Source organism: Schistocerca piceifrons, chromosome 6 (assembly GCF_021461385.2).
Source record: "Schistocerca piceifrons isolate TAMUIC-IGC-003096 chromosome 6, iqSchPice1.1, whole genome shotgun sequence".
NCBI lineage: Eukaryota > Metazoa > Arthropoda > Insecta > Orthoptera > Acrididae > Schistocerca > Schistocerca piceifrons.
This window is the reverse complement of record NC_060143.1, coordinates 488,870,489-488,889,458: the sequence shown is the minus strand read 5'-3', so window position 1 is coordinate 488,889,458 and position 18,970 is coordinate 488,870,489. Positions and strand designations below refer to the sequence as shown.

Genomic DNA, 18,970 nt, shown 5'->3' with positions numbered 1-18,970 from the left:
GGACCAAATTCTGCTTCCGCCGATCCGCGTATTAATATGTAACGCAGCCAATGAGATTGCTGCTAACGTAGAACCTTTTCTCCTCGCGAATCACACTCGCGCAGTGATACCTGAACGCTCGAGGTATTATAATGAGTGTAAAGACCTCCGACTAGTCAGTCTACATCAGTCTACATTTGTCTGCACTAGTCTGCATCAGTCTATAGTCAAGTTTCAGTCTGCGCCTAATAAGGTTATCATATTCCTGTACATAGCCATGTAGAGAAATGTATACACACTTTGTCAAGTATCAGAGATATGTGAAAATAAGATTAACGTACCAAGACCAAAGGAACTTCAGATTGTCAATTGTAAACAGCATCCAGAATCAAGTTACGTAACATCTATGATTTTTATTATTTTAATAAATGTGTGTGAAAATTAATCAAGTTCTGTTTAAAGTTGGTCACTGTCAATCTGCTACTCTAAGCGTGCAAGTGTCATTTCTAGCGTCTGACCTAACGGCAGAAGATAAACACGCCACCATAGGACCACGAGACATATTGCTGACACTCGCCTACTTCGTTAGAGCGACAAGTCAACTAATCTGATGGTGTGTGTACCGAAGGTCTTACAGTAAGCACACCACAGGTCCCTATCTCAACACAAACTGGTCTGTGGACGTAAAATTATAGTCATTTTTTTGTTTTGACCAATTCCTGCAGAAACATTTTTTTTATTTTAACAATTTTATTTTTATTTTAGAAGTTCTATACGCTCTTCGTGCTTTTGCTGTGTTGCTCTCTTCGTATAATGAAAGTGGCGCCACATTGCAACCAAAGGAAGCACAAAAAGACGGTCTATGTATCGAGTAGTAACAGGACTTACTGAAGTGTAGCTCCACAGGGTCGAATTTAAATCTCTTCATGAATCCTTTCCATGCATTTCCGTTCCCTCACTATTTTAATGAACTTCAGACCATTCCTTACCTTTTCTTATTTATATTCCCGTTCCTCTTTCTCTCGCTTCTCCTCCTTCATTCCCTTTTTCTCCTACCTTCACCTTATTTTTTACTTATCAGTGTGGAAACGGCACCCAGTGCATACTCTTAGGCTGATATACCGTAGTTGAGCCACTAGAGCTCCAAAAGGCTGGGTTGTGCATAACGCATTGCAGAGGATGTCTGGTGTAGTTGTAATTGTAGAGATGAAAATAACAGCCAAGAGGTACGAGATAAGAAAAGACTGAGAAAACCGTGAATCCAATCGAAACGCTTGACATGGAGGCTGCTGAGCTCTGAGGCAATAACGTACCTGCAAAGCACCTAAGATGATCGTTGCCATCTCGGAGGGTACGGATCCTCCAGCCTCATCGAACATGATGACGGCATAGTTGAGCACAGCGAAGGAACCGCAGAGCTGCAGGTTGGTGCCTAGGTTGATGGCATTGGCGAAGCCTCTGAGCGAGGCCCTGCAGCAGAGTTCCTTGAGGGTGACGCGTCCCGTGCCACCTTCTTGGTCTCCGGCCAGCGATGCCAGAATGCGTGCCATCTCGTGCTCCAGCTGTTCCTCTGAGATCCCTCGACGCAGCCACCTCAGCACCTATAATACAGGAAGCACGCCCAACTCACTTAATGTCCTAACTGAAGCATAATGATGCCGTGAAAGCCACGGATCAGTGCAGTCAGACTGATGCGGTATATCTAGAATTGCAAAAAGAACTTTACTCGGTACTATATCAATGATCATTAAAAAAGGATACAATCATATTGAGGATTTCTTGAACGGCATATGCCAGGCAATGTATTGGAGCTCCTCCTGTTTTGCTTCTACGTCCATGTTCTGCAAACGTCACTGAAGTGCGTAGCAGTGGGCACTTCCTGTTGTACCAGTTATTGGGGCTTCTTCCTATTCCATTCATGTGTGTGAAGCATGTCTGTTTAACGCCTTGTAGCATGCAGTAATTACTCTAATCTTGTTTTTGCGATCCCCAGGAGAACAATGTTTAGGAGATTGCACGAAACTCCTAGTCACCACTTATTGTTGGTTCTTGAAACACTGTAAGTTGGCTTTTTTGAGATAGTTTGTGTCTTTCTTCATGTGCCTGCCTGTTTCTTCAACATTTTCATGACACTCTCTCAGCGTTAAAGGAAACCTGTGACCATTCGTGCTGGTATTACTAGTGTATATTCAATATCCTTCATTACTCGTATCTGCTACATGTCTCACACCGTTGAGTAATTTTCTAAAATGTATCGTACGTGTGTTTTACAAGCAATCTCGTTTGCAGGCTGATTGCATTTCCCTATTATCCTACCAGTGAACCAAGATTTGTCACCTGATTTATCCATACTTAGTGTTGTGCTGGCAGAAGAGCCAACACGGTGTTACGAGTGGAGGCCGAAATGCATGCGTTTTAGCTCGCGCAGGCTGGCGTGAGGAGGGAAGGACTATACTGCCGTGAGGTCTGGAACATGACAAGGAATTAGAATTCAGAAAGCGGACGTAATTAGTTTGATACTTAACTTTAATCCATCAATGATGAACGTCGCTCTTAACGGTACATGATTCACAATATTATCTGTTCAGAATAGTAACTGAACATGGCGCCTTGCTAGGTCATAGCAAATGACGTAGCTGAAGGCTATGCTAAACTGTAGTCTCGGCAAATGAGGGCGTATGTAGACAGTGAACCATCGCTAGCAACGTCGGCTGTACAACTGGGGCAAGTGCTAGGGAGTCTCTCTACACTAGACCTGCCGTGTGGCGGCGCTCGGTCTGCAATCACTGTGGCGACACGCGGGTCCGACGTATACTAACGGACCGCGGCCGATTTAAAGGCTACCACCTAGCAAGTGTGGTGTCTGGCGGTGACACCACACTTAGTCTGTGTGATCTTGTGATACCATATTCTTACAGCTACACTCAGATATTTATATGAGTTATACAATTCCAATTCACTGACGTGGTAGTCAAAGGGCACAAAATCTCGAGCTGCACAAATATTGAAGCAGGTCTTTGTAATATTTTCAGGTGATGCAAAGACTAATTACTTTCTTTGAAAGTACAGTAGTTCTTGTCTGAAAGATGAAATCTCTTCTAATGAACTAATCCTGTTAGAAATAGGAGCTAAATACAGTATCAACATACAGGCTACAAACAAGATATTTGAGAATCTGATAACAGGAAGTGAGTACATAATCAACACGAATGGAACGGGAATGTTCAGTTTTTGTTTCTTGACATGCTTGTCGAGAACTAAGCCTGTTTGGAAGAGTACCTAAGTGCAGCGTCAACACACAAGTTACATACAAGACAGTGAAGTATCTGATAACAGAAAATGAATACATAATAAAAAAGATAGGGTAACAAGCGAGCTAAAAGCAAAGGAAATAAGGTGTATAATAAGGGAAAAACTAACATTAAACCAGGAAACAAAAGTGAAGAAGAAAAAGTGTACATGAAAATAAGAGATAAATTTGGGAAGAACATGCCCTTATCACAATAGCCGACGTGGGAGCCATATAGTCGTAACGAAACAGGAATAATACAGTCACAAGTCTGCAAAATTTCTAGGAGAAAGTAGCAGAATGAAGTTAACCAGTGGCTCAATATAAAGATAAAGGAAAATACACAGGAACTTTAAAAAAATTTCACACTTATTCACAAAACAGGAAATGAAACGGCTAAAACAAAAGAATCCCAACGCACCAGCTTTACAAGGAATAACAAAATTCATAAGCAGGACATTCCAATCAGACCAGTTGTGTATTTTAGAAGTGTATCTACGTATTATTCGATCTGGGGCCAGCGCACCTGCCCAAATCCTGTACGAGATGTGACGACAGCCAAGGCCATCTGGGAACGTACAAAAATACGATAAACATAAGAATAAGAAACATCCACAATCGCAAGCAAATAGCACACGCTTTGCGACAACAATGAAGTATCGTACAGGACTCGCAGCATGTTGAAAGAATCAACAAAGACTGAAAATAGCCGACAGGGTGGCCAAGTCTTTACAAAAGAGAGTGAAGACAACCAACACTAGCACAGACAAACACAACACATTTCGAATCTGTCAACTCACGTGTGAAGACTGTAACTCAGTTTTTAGTGGACACAAAGGCAAAAATGTCAGGATTAGATGCAACTATGACTAAGAGGGTAATTACGACTGACAGTAGCAGTTGCACATTTTTTTATGGGTAGGCGGCAAGCACCAAAAGACATAAAGACCAACCTAAAAATTGTTAAATGCAGCAACAAGCCCACACAGAAACTTACAACAGAAAAAATTACCCTATACCACAAGCCACAATATGAGGACATAATGAATACACAGGGCTCTACAATAGAGCCCCATTCTCAGCGCTCTCTCTCTCTTTCTCTCTCTCTCTCTTTCTCTCTCTCTCTCTCTCTATCTATCTCTCTCACAGACACACACACACACACACACACACACACACACACACACACACACACACACACACACACATTCCATCCTGTAGAGAAATAGAAAATTGGAACCAGCAGAGGGTAAACACACTCAATTTAAATACACAGGCTCTACCCTACTGCTCACCAACTTACATAGTTCGTTTATAATCAACATACAACCGCAACATTTTCTAAATTTGTTACTTTAACTTAACAAACGGTAATAAAATAACAAAAAAAGTAGTTATTGACAGTTGAATACAATGACAGTGCTGTATTCTAATATTAGCAACGCAGGAAAAAAGCAGTAGTTTCGCTTGAGGCCTAACATTTTCATAAATGTACGTCATATAATAGTGAAAAATCCTAATCAATTGCAGATGACAACGTGGAACAAAATATCAGCTATACTATGTCAGGTAGCCACATAAAAAATTATGTGAAACTAAGGTATTTTTTCTATAAATAATTTAATAAATCTGAATACCGTAACTCAACACTATATTTATTATAATGGAAAATTTCTTTACATGTTATTTGACAGATAATACGTGAACACGCTGAAACTGGACAGGAACATCTTTGGGAGTTAAACAGAACAATCTGTGTTTGCTCAAGTGATTACTGTATTTCCATAATTATTAGATTAGGCCAGTTACAGGAAATACAGCGCACAGAAGCATTTAAGCAGTCATTCTTCCCATGTTCCACTCGTGGTTGGAAAGGGAACAAACTCTAACACCTGGTAGAATACCAAGTAACCATTGTACTGCTCTTCACAGTTGTTATTAGAGTATGTACGTAGCTGTGGATGTGAATAAAAGATTGGGCGATTACGTAGCAGAGCAGCGTTTTTCTTGGAGAAAGTAATTCATATTCACTCAAATATTATTAATCAGTTATTTCAAACGCACATGTGAAATACACTGACGGAAAAAAATCGTGACACCAAGACGGAGTTGTCCGACATACAGGAAAGTTGTTAGAGGTGTTGCTACATCTGAAAGATGAAAGCTATTCAAATTCCCCAGCAGTCGCATGAGCCGTGCTAGTAGCGTCGCTATGAAGATGCATCGCAGGTTCGCTTTAAATACACACTGTAACAATCATAAGCGTTAGTTACCTTTGGGACGGGAGGTGGTACGTTGACGTTAGTGGAGTTTATCGTCAAGGCGACAAAGACCCCTTTGTTAACACAGCATTGAGTCTGAACGAGGTAGTGAAATAGGGATGCATTATTCCTTCTGCGATATTGCAGAAAGACTTAGCAGGAATGTAGCACATTGTACATGATTGCTGGTAGCGGAGATCACGAGGAATGTACGGTTGTAAGGAGACCGGGCTCCGGAATACCACGTGGCACTACCGAGAGGGAAGACCATCGTGTTCGGCGCATTGCACTGCACCGAAAGCAGCAATTTAAGCCGCATTTGGCACCACAGTGACGTAACGAACTGTTACAAGTCGGTTGCTTCGAGGACGACTTCGAGCCAGACGCTCTGTAGCGTGCATTCCATTACCCCAAACCACCGCCATTTACGACTTCAGTGGTGTTAAACGAGAGCCCATTTGGTCGGGAGGCGGCTAGAAGAGGGCCTGCAGCCAATGTGTTTGCATTCTAGACGCACTGGATCTACACCTGGGGTTATGGCCTAGGGTGCGATATCGTACGACAGCAGAAGCTCTCTCGTGTTTATCCTACGCACCCTGACTGCAGATCTGCATGTCAGTCTGGTGATTCGACTTGTGCTGCCATTCATGAACAGCATTCCAGGGGGTGTTTTATGACAATATAATACTCTCCCACATACCGTTACTGGGACACAACATGCTCTATAGAGTGTCGAGTTGTTGTCTTGACCTGCACCATCACCATATCTGTCTCCAATCGAGCACATATGGGACTTCATCGGACGACAGTTCAAGCGTCGTCCACAAACAGTGTTAACGGAACATGTATTGACCAATCCAACAGACATGGAACTCCGTCTCACAAATTGACATTCGGCACCTGTCAAAACATTTCGGACACGCTTGCATTCAACATTCTGGCTGTTACACGGGTTATTAAGGTACCAGTATTTCATATTTGCTGTTGTGGACTGGGAAGACAGCCAATCCACAGTGATGGGTAGCCGAAAGGCACGCGTTTATCTCACGCAGACTGGCATGAGGTCTGGAACAGGACAATCTCTTGAGAATTGCAAATAAAGTACGAAGATCTTGGAATACTTTAATCCATAATTGGAGAACATCGCTCTTGTTGATACATCAATAATAATCTCAATATAAACTGGTAATGGCGCCTTGCTAGGTCGTAGCAAATAACGTAGCTGAAGGCTATGCTAACTATCGTCTCGGCAAATGAGAGCGTATTTGTCAGTGTTTCATCGCTAGCTAAGTCTGCTGTACAACTGGGGCGAGTGCTAGGACGTCTCTCTAGACCTGCCGTGTGGTGGCGCTCGGTCTGCAATCACTGACAGTGGCGACACGCGGGTCCGACGTATACTACCGGACCGCGGCCGATTTAAAGGCTACCACCTAGCAAGTGTGGTGTCTGGCGGTGACACCACATTTGCAATGGCTTATCGCCCGCTAACATTAATCTGTGATCTCCCAGTGTTAATCACTTAAATATAAAAAATGGTTCAAATGGTTCTGAGCACTATGGGACTTGCCATCTGAGGTCATCAGTCCCTTAGACTTAGAACTACTTAAACCTAACGACATCACACACATCCACGCCCGAGGCAAGATTAGAACCTGCGACCGCAGCAGCAGCAGCGCGGTTCCGGACTGAAGGGTCTAGAACCGCTCGGCCACAGCGGCCAGCTATATAGCTAACGGCCTCTCCTACTTACATGTATTACCATGACAAACCTATTCCCAAAGTTTCATTATCTTGCTTTGATTAATTTTTGGTGTTGCGACTTTTTTCCCGTCAGTGTATAACAACCTATGAAGAGTAATTAGACACGTTAACTGCATGAATGAGACTACAGGTATATCGGGAAGAATACTTAGTCACATTGATCGCGTCTCCTCGGGACCATGGCTAAACAAATGACAACATCTTTATTTCGAAATGAACTTAGACACAATATTTACGACCTCAATACGTTTTAAGACATTCAAATAAAAATGAAAATGTGTGTCAAACAATTTAACTTATACCAAAAAATAAACTCCTTGTCATAATATGGATGGAGGAAAATGGGGTTGAAATCAGTGAAGATCCTCAGAAATGAAATAATATTAGCGAAATTAAAAAAAAAAAAAACAGCGTAATTTGTGAAGTTACAACCATTAAAAATTTTTGTTCTACCAAGATTGCCGGCCGAAGTGGCCGCGCGGTTCTGGCGCTGCCGTCTGGAACCGCGAGACCGCTACGGTCGCAGGTTCGAATCCTGCCTCGGGCATGGATGTGTGTGATGTCCTTAGGTTAGTTAGGTTTAACTAGTTCTAAGTTTAACAGTTGAGTCCCATAGTGCTCAGAGCCATTTGAACCATTGTCTACCAAGATTACGACCCTGATTTCGTGCTTTTCGCAGGCATCCACCTTAACCGTCGGACTATCTGAGAACCGGATGATCAAAAAGTCAGTATAAATTTGAAAAAGTAATAAACCACGGAATAATGTAGATAGAGAGGAAAAAATTGACACACGTGCTTGGAATGACGTGGAGTTTTAATAGAACAAAAAAAATATTGCTGGTTTTGTACTGCTACCGTGACGGGTGAGAGGTACGCCGATTTGCTACAGAATCACATCATTCCCAGCCTGGCTGATAAACACCTGCTGGAGCGTACGATGATTATGCAGGATGGCGCTGCACTCCATATTGCTAGACGCGTGAAAGATCTCTTGCGCGCGTCGTTTGGTGATGATCGTGTGCTCAGCCGCCACTTCCGTCATGCTTGGCCTCCCAGGTCCCCAGACCTCAGTCAGTGCAATTATTGGCTTTGGGGTTACCTGAAGTCGCAAGTGTGATCGACCGACATTTCTAGGGATGCTGAAAGACAACATCCGACGCCAATGCCTCACCATAACTCCGGACATGCTTTACAGTGCTGTTCACAACATTATTTCTCGACTACAGGTATTGTTGAGGAATGATGGTGGACATATTGAGCATTTCCTGTAAAGCACATCATCTTTGCTTTTTCTTACTTTGTTATACTAATTATTGCTATTCTGATCACGACATTTTTCGATCTTTTGTATTTTTTTGGTTCTAATAAAACCCCATGTCATTCCAAGCATGTGTGTCAATTTGTACCTCTCTATCTACATTATTCAGCGATTTATTCAGTTTTCAAATTTATGCTGACTTTTTGATCACCCGGTATATTTACAGTCGTGAATCGATCTTAGATTGCCACCAACTTTTTTTACGTGAGATTTTCGAACAATACAGATAGGGATTGTCCAGTGGGGGATGTGGTGGTAGAATACCATTTTGAAACGGATTTCGAGGAGGATCGTGCCGTAAGCATTAAATTCGTAGGAATTAATTTAATGAAGCCAGCGGGATGAAATGAATAACAAGTAATATCAGCGAAAACATGCTCAGAAACTCTCTCTCTCTCTCTCCAACATTTAATGCGGGTGAGCGTCGGGTAGTATAGGAAACGTAAATATTTTCTAAATTATATTTTCTTTAGCTTGCATTGGGACATTTTTCACACTAAACCATTCTGTGACTCGTTGCTAAATTGGATTTTGAAACTCGACGTCATAACTTTAAATTTTCGCTGGTTTTTAAATATATTCTTCCACTTTTTTCATGTTGGTCTTTTAAAGTTTTGCACAGTTGTATCGGACATGAAATTGTTATGCGTAGAGAAGTCATATTTGTTAGGAAAAATTGTAATTTGATCATAAATGGTCATAATATTGAGCCTGTCCATCAGTTCACCTAGACTGTGGAATAATGTCATTGATGAAGTCTGCTGCTCGCTGCAAACTCGTAGATTCAGTTGTCCTTAGCCTTAGGTCTTCATGTCTTTTCGTAGAATCACAGTAAAAGTCTTTAGCTGCTTTCACTTTTTTCTTACTGAAACTTTGCTTTATTTTCAGGTGCTCTGAATATTTGTACTCTAGGTTTAAAAACTCGTCCTTACTGAACGGCGTATGCCGCTACCCAAATATTAACATGATCGCAGAATACTGTTTCCTGTTCGTCGATGAATGTCCTCACGAAAAAAAAACACAAAAAAAACTTTTATTTTTATGAAACATGATTCGTGGCCACTGTATTTTAAGTTAATTCACTGTAGAAAAGAGACTTTACTAATACGAATTTTAAAGGAAATAACTCTCCTCGTACTTTCAAAGTGATACTTCAGCATGCTTAACTGCACAATAGCAACTGATTCCTGGCGGAATCGTTGACAAAGCAGTTCTCAATTCTTCGTCGATGTATCTGAGTACCCCTCCTCCCCCCCTCCCCCCCCCCCCCCCCCCCTCTCTCTCTCTCTCTCTCTCTCTCTCTCTCTCTCTCTCTCTCTCTTTGACATTTCAGTTTGGGTCAACGCCGAGAAGCACATTTCACACAAATATGTTACTGAATGAAAATGGTATACGGGCATGGATGTGTGTGATGTACTTAGGCTAGTTAGGTTTTAGTAGTTCTAAATTCTAGGGGACTGATGACCACAGATGTTAAGTCCCATAGTGCTCAGAGCCATTTGAACCATTTGAAAATGGTAACAGCACATTAATTGCCAATTGGGAGGTAGCCCGTATTCACTGCTTATTGACATCAAAAATGCATCCAGAGGCACGTAGAAAAATTTTTATTTCAGTATTTTGCCTGCTTTCAAATCTGCTCGTTCCTATTTTAAGCCTAAACTTTAATTTACGAAAAATGTTTGGAATCCACGAGTGGATCGCGAACATTGTCAAAATTTTCAGAACTCTCTCCAAAATATTTTTTGAAATTCTGCTCCAAGAAAAGAACGTGCTCTTTAATTAAGCCCATCAACATCTTGTTACGGTCAGTATGGGGTCATACATTTAGGAACATATCACGTGACCCATTTTCAATTGCCTGTATCCACAAATTTAACTTTTTAATAAATCCTTGAATATTAACCATACTAGTTAGAATATTTTCGTTTTCATTTGCATTTTTCTCCTTAATTTAGTTAAGTGCACTAAAATACCCGAAAGACACGTCATCTTAGATACTCATCCATTGTCAGCAAATAAATCCATATACTTATGCCCCTCAACAGCCAAAAATGCAAGTGCCTCCTCGTCTCTAAGCTCAAATGATTGCATTAACATTTTACCTAGAGTTAACAATCGTACTTCTGTACGCAGAAATGCAGTGTGCTGTGATCCAAATTCTTCACACGACAAGTTAAAATGGCGCATATGTAGGCACCGCAGTTCGATGAAGCTGATGTTTTTAACTACTTCGTCCTCCACGATTTTCAGTGGATATTGATTGCAAGGCGGACTAACATTGGCTTTGCTGTGAATGAGACAATGGTCGGTTTATAAGTTAGGATTTACTCCGCACCGTCCGGAGTGGCCGTGCGGTTCTAGGCGCTACAGTCTGGAGCCGAGCGACCGCTACGCTCGCAGGTTCGAATCCTGCCTCGGGCATGTGTGTGATATCCTTAGGTTAGTTAGGTTTTAGTAGTTCTAAATTCTAGGCGACTGATGACCTCAGAAGTTAAGTCGCATAGTGCTCAGAGCCATTTGAACCATTTACTCCGCGTACTTTACTCACGAATCCTTTCAACTGGCCTGTCATATAAGTAGCTCCATTGGTGTAAACACTAGCACGTTAGTTCATCCGGACCAAATATTCGTTAGCTATACTTAATATCTCTTCACTGGTTGCTCGTTTGGATAGCTCTTTGGAAAAAAAATTATTTGCAATTACATCCCCATTAACATACCTTAAATAGGAAAGAAGTTCAGCGTGACCGCCAATGTTGATGGACTTGAAATCAGAAATGAGAACTTACGACTGGTGTTTATTCTCTCCTTCAAAATGTCTTTGATGCACTGGACATGTCGCTAACACGGCTGCTGTTTGTGTAAGCAGAGAGAGGAATTTCTGAAATTTTAGTTACAGCTTCTGAACCAACGATTATTTTTACCATTTCTTTACGCACGAGCATTGAGAACCTTTCTGGTATTGTGTGTTTTATTTTTATCTTTACGATAAGTTAGGCTGCCTTACAGCCACCTTCCTGTACTTTGTACGAAACACGTCCCTATGTAATCGTGAGCTTCACTTATTTCTTATTTTGTTCCGATACAACAACCGTCTAAAGTAATTCACGTCTTCACTATAGGGAGGAATGTTTTGTTGACAGATGTAGTTTCAATTTTGTGGGCATTGCTGCATTTTTTTACCACACACAACTCACTCGGGGATCTGAGCATGCTGTGTCACTACACAAAACAGTAAGATAAATAATTAAGATGATAATTATCATGTTGCCCTTTAACTACGTTCGGTTTCTTTTTTTTCGGGCCAGAGGGTTCCACTACTTGCACTCAAGGCCAGACCACTCCGTACAATGAACTAATCCATGCCGGAAAAAAATAGTTTATTAGCACTGTGACAGAAAATACTGATGTAGCAATCACAATATTCGCACTATTGCAGAGCACAGTTGTGATAAAACTGAACTGAAATACTCAAACAATGGAAAATCTAGGATGTAATAATAACAGTATAGTTGAATTGAAACACTACGTTGTTGTCTGACAGTCTATGGGTCCTTTGGCGGCGAAAGAGCAATAAAGTTTCAGAAACGGCTACCAACTGGGAAAAAATGTGAAAACAATGGAATAAAAATAATAAAAGGGGGTCATTTTTGTCAATCCCCAGAATTTTAGGGAAAAGAACGTACAGCCAGCCGCACATAAATATGCGCGTGCAGTGGTGCGGGCGAGAGTACAATTGCTCAAGGAAAGCAAAGTAAAACAACTATATCGAGTAAATACATAAAATTTATTTTCAGTAGGAATATCACTTTTATCAGCATGCGTTAAATAATTAAAGAATGAACAAGCACCTTTATACTTAAAATCGAAGGAAATAAATTACATTTAATTTATTTGAAAGAGTAATAATACGTGGTATGTCTAAAATCGAACTCCCTTAATTTCTTATAATAACATCTAGAATACATGAAGTGTCTGAGATACTGCAGCAACTCCGTGTAGGTAAAAGGACAGGCGATTTGCAAGATGTGGTGCTCACCATTTATTTCTACATCTAACCGTGGTTAAATAAGGATTGCTGGCTTAACAACATCTACCAACCAAGGCAGCAGAAATTACAACTATGCCGACTCATAAGATGCCAATACATAAACATAAGGTAGCGGGAAGCAGCAATTCCTCAGATGTTCTAGCCACAGTATCACAATAAAGGATCACCAACAAAAACATGGCGACCAGACATCTGTCATCCAAAACACGCCACTAAGACCAGACTAGCGTAAAGCTGCATGTGTGATTCAATGCCTTCAATGAGCTGCAAAGCTACTCCCTTGTGGGACGCCAGAGAACACTTCACTAAGAAACGAAGACCAGAAAAATTCGGTGAGTAGCAGGAATCGATGCGAGTGTACGTATGATTTAGTTGCACTGTATCTAATTGGGTGATATTTTCATCTAGCAACAGAAAGGCATTTTCAGAATTTAAAATTAAAGGAATAACTATATTTAACGACCATTCATTTGGTAAAGTCGTAAACTGGAAGTTCTGTGTGGAAATTTTGCCAGAATGCGGGGAACCGTTGTGCACCCAAGAGATTGTGGAATGTTTAACAGCAATCCTATACAGAAAATCAAAAGCAAAATTAATATTCTCTAAGGCTCTCAGCTAGAAGAATTGCAAAAACAAGAAGAACTAATTGTTAAGAGGATGAAAGCGATAGTTTACTTGAAAATAATTAGAATTCGAGAACATACCTTCTCTGCTTCTGCCAGATTTCTGGGTGGAGAAAGAATTAGACGATTTCGATGTAGATTTAAATTAAAAGTTAAAAATTGAGGTGGATATTATTAAAAGTACACGAAAAAAACATAAATAAGGGAGAGGATGGAGTGAGGCTTAGGAATGGGGAATCGAGTGGGGGAAGGCGCAAGAGGATGGGGAAGGGGGAGTATTGGCTAGGTGACTGTAGATAACAGAAACGCTGAAAGTATAAGTCATGAGGTCAAATGTGATCAGAATGCCTTTTGTCCTCCTACTGACGAAGTTTTAATCAAATTCACATATGTTGAAATTTCCCATATTACATGAACTTAATTGCCGCATTGTTTACACTCTATAATATTTTCTGGGCTTTTCTTATGCTAACTGTATGCCGGCCGGAGTGGCCGAGTGGTTCTAGGTGCTACAGTCTGGAACCGCACGACCGCTACGGTCGCAGGTTTGAATACTGCTTGGGGTATGGATGTGTGTGATGTCCTTAGGTTAGTTAGGTTTAAGTAGTTCTAGTTCTAGGGGACTGATGACCTCAGAAGTTAAGTCCCATAGTGCTCAGAACCATTTTGCTAACTTTGTAATGTGATTATTTCCTTAACACATCAGCATTCTATTCTATCCTTTTCCATAGTGAAAACTGATGGCTTCTGTGAGAGGTCCAGCATAATTTGGAAGCTATGTTCTCTGAGAACACTCTTATTAACGTTTACTGTTTCTGAAAAACTTCTTGTTTTTGACTCAATGAATGACTTACGCAAGGGATTTCCGCTGAATATCAACTGCCTTTTATGCCTACAAGACCACCTCATTTTGCTCATAAATCACCTTTCGCGCACATTTTAATTCACTACCGATTTTTTGCTAAGATAAATACTGTAAAGTTGTCACCATCTGTTGAAGGTGAATACAGAGTTCGTCAATCCTCTGTCTTCATTCGATTCTTTCCAGAGATAAACTTCATAAGTATCACTGCAATATTGTGTGTCTGATATGAAATTGACGCCCACGGTATCCAACAGAAGTTTTTCTTTACACACCATCACAGTGAGTGTACGTTCTTTTTGTGAAAGTAAACCTTCATAGATTGTACTTAAAGAAGACATAACTGTCTATGCTGCTCTTTTTGAGTATTCAATCCTGTTGCCAATACCCACAAGATATTAAACTATGTATGAAGATAGTAACTGTTTTCGAAAGAACAGATACCATTGATGACCGTGCAGCTTCTCTAGAATAAATGATAATCAATTGAAAACCTCAGCTGCCGACATGTGTTGTTGACACACCTCGATGTGGACAGCTGAAAGTGTGTGCCCCGACCGGGACTCGAACCCGGGATCTCCTGCTTACATGGCAGACGCTCTGTCCATCTGAGCCACCGAGGACACAGATGAATAGCGCCACTACAGGGTCTTATCCCTTGCACGCTTCCCGTGAGACCCACATTCCCAACTGCCCACAATCTACATACGTAATGTTCCTAATAAATACTTTGCCGTTCCACTCATCACTCGCGCCCACCAAGGTGACGATTCCCGTAATAGTTCGGGCAACCTGTGCCCATTCGCACAGACGAAGGACAGGTGGATAGAGCGTCTGCCATGTAAGCAGGAGATCCCGGGTTCGAGTCCCGGTCGGGACAGACATTTTCAACGGTCCCCATTGAAGTATGTGAACAACACCTGTCGGCAGCTGAGGGTTTCAATTAATTATCATTTAAATTTTGTCTGAACAGGCCTCGGAATACCCACTGGTACCGGCCAACCACCGTGTCTTCTTCAGCGATAGGCATCTTTGGATGCGGATATGGAGGAGTAAATGGTCGGCACATTGGTCTCCCGGGCATCGTCAGTTTTGGTGACCGGAGCCACTACTCAATCAAGCAGCTGCTCAACTGGCCAGGTGCTGAATGGACCCCACTTGCGACTAGAGCTCGACGGATCCGGACGCTCACAAACACGAGTGCCACTCCAGTCTGACAGCGCTGAACTTTGGTGATCTGAAGGGAAACAGTGTAACAACTGCTGTAAGACTGCTGCCGCTTGTATCCATACATGCCATTAAATTGTGGAAAAATGTAGTTACTACATTGTTGCCGTAAAAACTGAAAAAACAGCCCTTGCAGCAGCTATTACCTTTCTCGCCTGCTCATACCGATGAACGGTTGCCAGCCTGTACGGTGTCTCAGGCATGAAGGCGAAACAGATGATGAAGATGGCTGCAGGGGCGATGTTCACGTACAGCACGGTATAGTAAGGCAGGACGGCGCCGATGACGTAAGCGAACAGCAGGCCGCTGTTGCACAGCAGGGGCAGCAGGCAGCCCAACCTGCCCCGCACCTCGTCGCTGGTCGTCTCGCTGACGTACAGCGTCGTCAGCATCAGCGACCCGGCGCTCTGCGCACCGGCCAGCACCCTGCAGGCAGAGGTGCAAGATACTGAAGACACAGACACACAAACGTACGGACTTAAAACTAAAACTCCGGTGACAAATGTAATGGGATAGCGATACGGGCATATGCATTCGGCCGCGGTGGTCTCGCGGTTCTAGGCGCGCAGTCCGGAACCGTGCGACTGCTACGGTCACAGGTTCGAATCCTGCCTCGGGCATGGATGTGTGTGATGTCCTTAGGTTAGTTAGGTTTAAGTAGTTCTAAGTTCTAGGGGACTTATGACCACAGCAGTTGAGTCCCATAGTGCTCAGAGCCATTTGAACCGGGCATATGCAGACTGGGGTTGTGTTGCGTACACGAAGTATAGAAATGGCACTGCGTTGCCGGAGTCATTTGTACTCAGGTGATTCATATAAAAAGGTTACCAACGGGATTATGGCCGCACGATGGAGGCTTTGAACGTGGAACGGTAGCTGGAGCTAGACGCATGGGATTTTCCATTTTAGAAATCTCTAGGGAATTCAGTATTCCACAGTGTGAAGAGTGCGCCAAGAAAACAAATTTCAGGTGTTGCCTGTCACCACAAACAACACAGCCACAGGCAACACAGTGACCGACGGCCTTAACCAGGGCCGGCCAAACGCTGCACAGTGTGCGGAAGTGATGCACATGTGCGCACGTGTGTGACAGCGAGCGACAGCGACATCTGTTACTAGACATGAGTCCTAAATGAACGGCGGCGGCTCCACTTCCCAGTTTATGTGGTACGAGCAAGAGAGCAACATACCCAGTCTCGTTTACCCCTGGTAACCGTAACCTTAAGACAGAAGTACTGAGAAACGGAAAGTACTGTGAAAAAGCAAAGGACGTCGTTTAAAAATGACTGGGAAATGCAATTCTTTTTTGTAGCTGTTGCTGAAAACTCACAATGTTTGCTGTGCCGCCGAATAATAGGCGGCCAGCGTAAGTTTTAAATTGAAAGACACTACAATACATATCACAAAGACGAGTGTAGTGTACTCAACAGTGAATAAGGCAAGCAAAATTAAATGTCCTTAAGAAAATGGATGAGACACATCAAATCGGTTATCATTTCTCGTGACCATTGATAAACTTGTTTGGATTTATTCCTTTCATAATTAAAAATTATTGTTTACTAACTGTGCATTATTGCGTCATTCTGCTCAATGTTACATTATTATCAGGAAATTTACTCATTAAACCGATTGTTCCAATCTATACTTACATTTAGGGTTTTTTTTTAATGTGTGAAGAGCTACGCTCAGCTGAAGTCGATAAAACATAACATTCATCTAATTGTCGGTTATTATGAAGTTTTCAGACGTAACTGATGAGAGACATAGCAATAATGGTATAGAAATAACAGATGATCATCGAAAGGTCTGCGGTCATCGTTCTGTTCAGAGGTCAATGATACAGAAATTGTGTGGGTGTAACTGAGGGCACCGAGAATTAGTTATAGGAAACCTTGCATTAGTTTAATGTTAATTGAAATCAGGAATAAGGTTCGTTGGAAGTCTCTAACTGCTCTCTTTCTTAAGTACTAGATCAAAAACATTACGCGTATTTACGTGCCGTCAGTCAAGCTGCCTTAATAAAAACTTGTCTTACTGGGTTAAGCTGTTGACATAAAAGTAGACGTCTCAATGAGTAGACTGTGACGGTATTTTAAATGTTTAATACGCGAAATACCTTCCCATGGTTGGCAGCTAGCCGTGAAAAGACCACTAGAATACGCCGGTACATCAAATGGATAAAGCGACACCTGTGCGTAGAAACATGCACTACATGAACGCTGACGGCTGCGGCGTGCACACTGTGACCCGGAAGTTGCACGTGTGCAGGAGCACCGCACGCGTGCAGAATTTCTGGCCGGCCCTGGCCTTAACTACTGAGAGCAGCGACGTCTGCGTAGAGTTGTCATTGTTAACAGACAAGCAGCGCTGCGTGAAAGAACCACAGAAATCAATGTGGGACCTACGACGAACTTAAGAGCTAGGACAGCGCGGCGAGATTTGGCGTTAATGGGCTATGTCAGCAGACGAACGCCGCTAGCGTCTTTGCTAACAGTACAACATCGCCCGCAGCATCTCTCCTTGGTCCATGACCATATCGGTTGGACCCTAGGCGACTGGAGAACCGCGGCCTCATCAGATGAGTCCCGATATCAGTTGGTAACAGCTGTTGGTAGGGTTCGAGTGTGGCACAGTCCCCACGGGGTTGAGTTTACGTGGAATGGACTGGGTCCTCTGGTCCAACTGAATCCATCATTGACTGGAAATGGTTATGTTTGGCTACTTGGACTTCATTTGTAGACCTTCATTGACTTCATGTTCCCAAACAATGATGGAATTTTTATGGATGACAATTGGCTGTATCACCAGGTCACAATTCGCGACTGGTTCGAAGAACATTCTGGACAATACAAGCGAATGTTTTGACCTCGCTGATCCCCCGACAAGAATTCCATTGAACCGTTAATTGGAAGGCCAGATCGTGTACAAATCCCGTACCGGCAACACTTTCGTAAGGGTGGACGGCTCTTGAGGCAGTGTGACTTAATACATCTGGAGGGGACGTCCAACGATGTGTTGAATCCACGCTATGTCGAGATGGTGCACTACACTGGCCAAAAGGAGTTCCGACACGACATTACGAGGTATCCCATTACATTTGTCACCTCACTGTAAGCACTCCTTCGGAACTGTGGCATGGAATTTCAGGAGATGTGGATGTGAGCTCAGTGACCACAATACTGGTGACGTCCTTAAAAGGAAACATTGGTTGTTTTGGAGCTCTGTAAGAAACGTAAACCTAGTACCAGGCGGTCAAGTGATCGTCTGCTGCTGAATTAAGTCATCGCAGTTATGTGGTTTACACATGGCAGTCGGTTTAATAGAATTGGTGCAGTAAGGTGGGTCGACGTGAAGAAGCAATAGACTGGCAGAAAAGAGCTAGTCTGGCTTGGTGTGCTCATGACCAAACAGTGATTTAAGTTTCCAGAATGAGATTTTCACTCTGCAGCGGAGTGTGCGCTGATATGAAACTTCCTGGCAGACTAAAACTGTGTGCCCGACCGAGACTCGAACTCGGTACCTTTGCCTTTCGCGGGCATGTGTTCTACCATCTGAGCTACCGAAGCACGACTCACACCCGGTATTCACAGCTTT

At 42.5% G+C, this 18,970-nt stretch overlaps 1 protein-coding gene and 1 non-coding gene across 2 annotated transcripts in view; both read right to left on the bottom strand.

Annotated features, from left to right (window-relative positions):
• The window catches only part of LOC124803409 (facilitated trehalose transporter Tret1-like), a 44,321-nt gene that overhangs the window by 9,253 nt on the left and 16,098 nt on the right, over positions 1–18,970 (bottom strand). Inside the window, exons 2-3 of the mRNA XM_047264593.1 lie at positions 15,523–15,802; positions 1,293–1,580 (exon numbers count right to left, since the gene is read on the bottom strand). Of these exons, the coding sequence (XP_047120549.1) occupies positions 1,293–1,580; positions 15,523–15,802 (568 nt within the window). The remainder of the gene's footprint in view (positions 1–1,292; positions 1,581–15,522; positions 15,803–18,970) is intronic.
• Positions 14,699–14,772, bottom strand: Trnat-ugu. Its single transcript has one exon. It is a non-coding gene; the product is annotated as a tRNA-Thr (tRNA).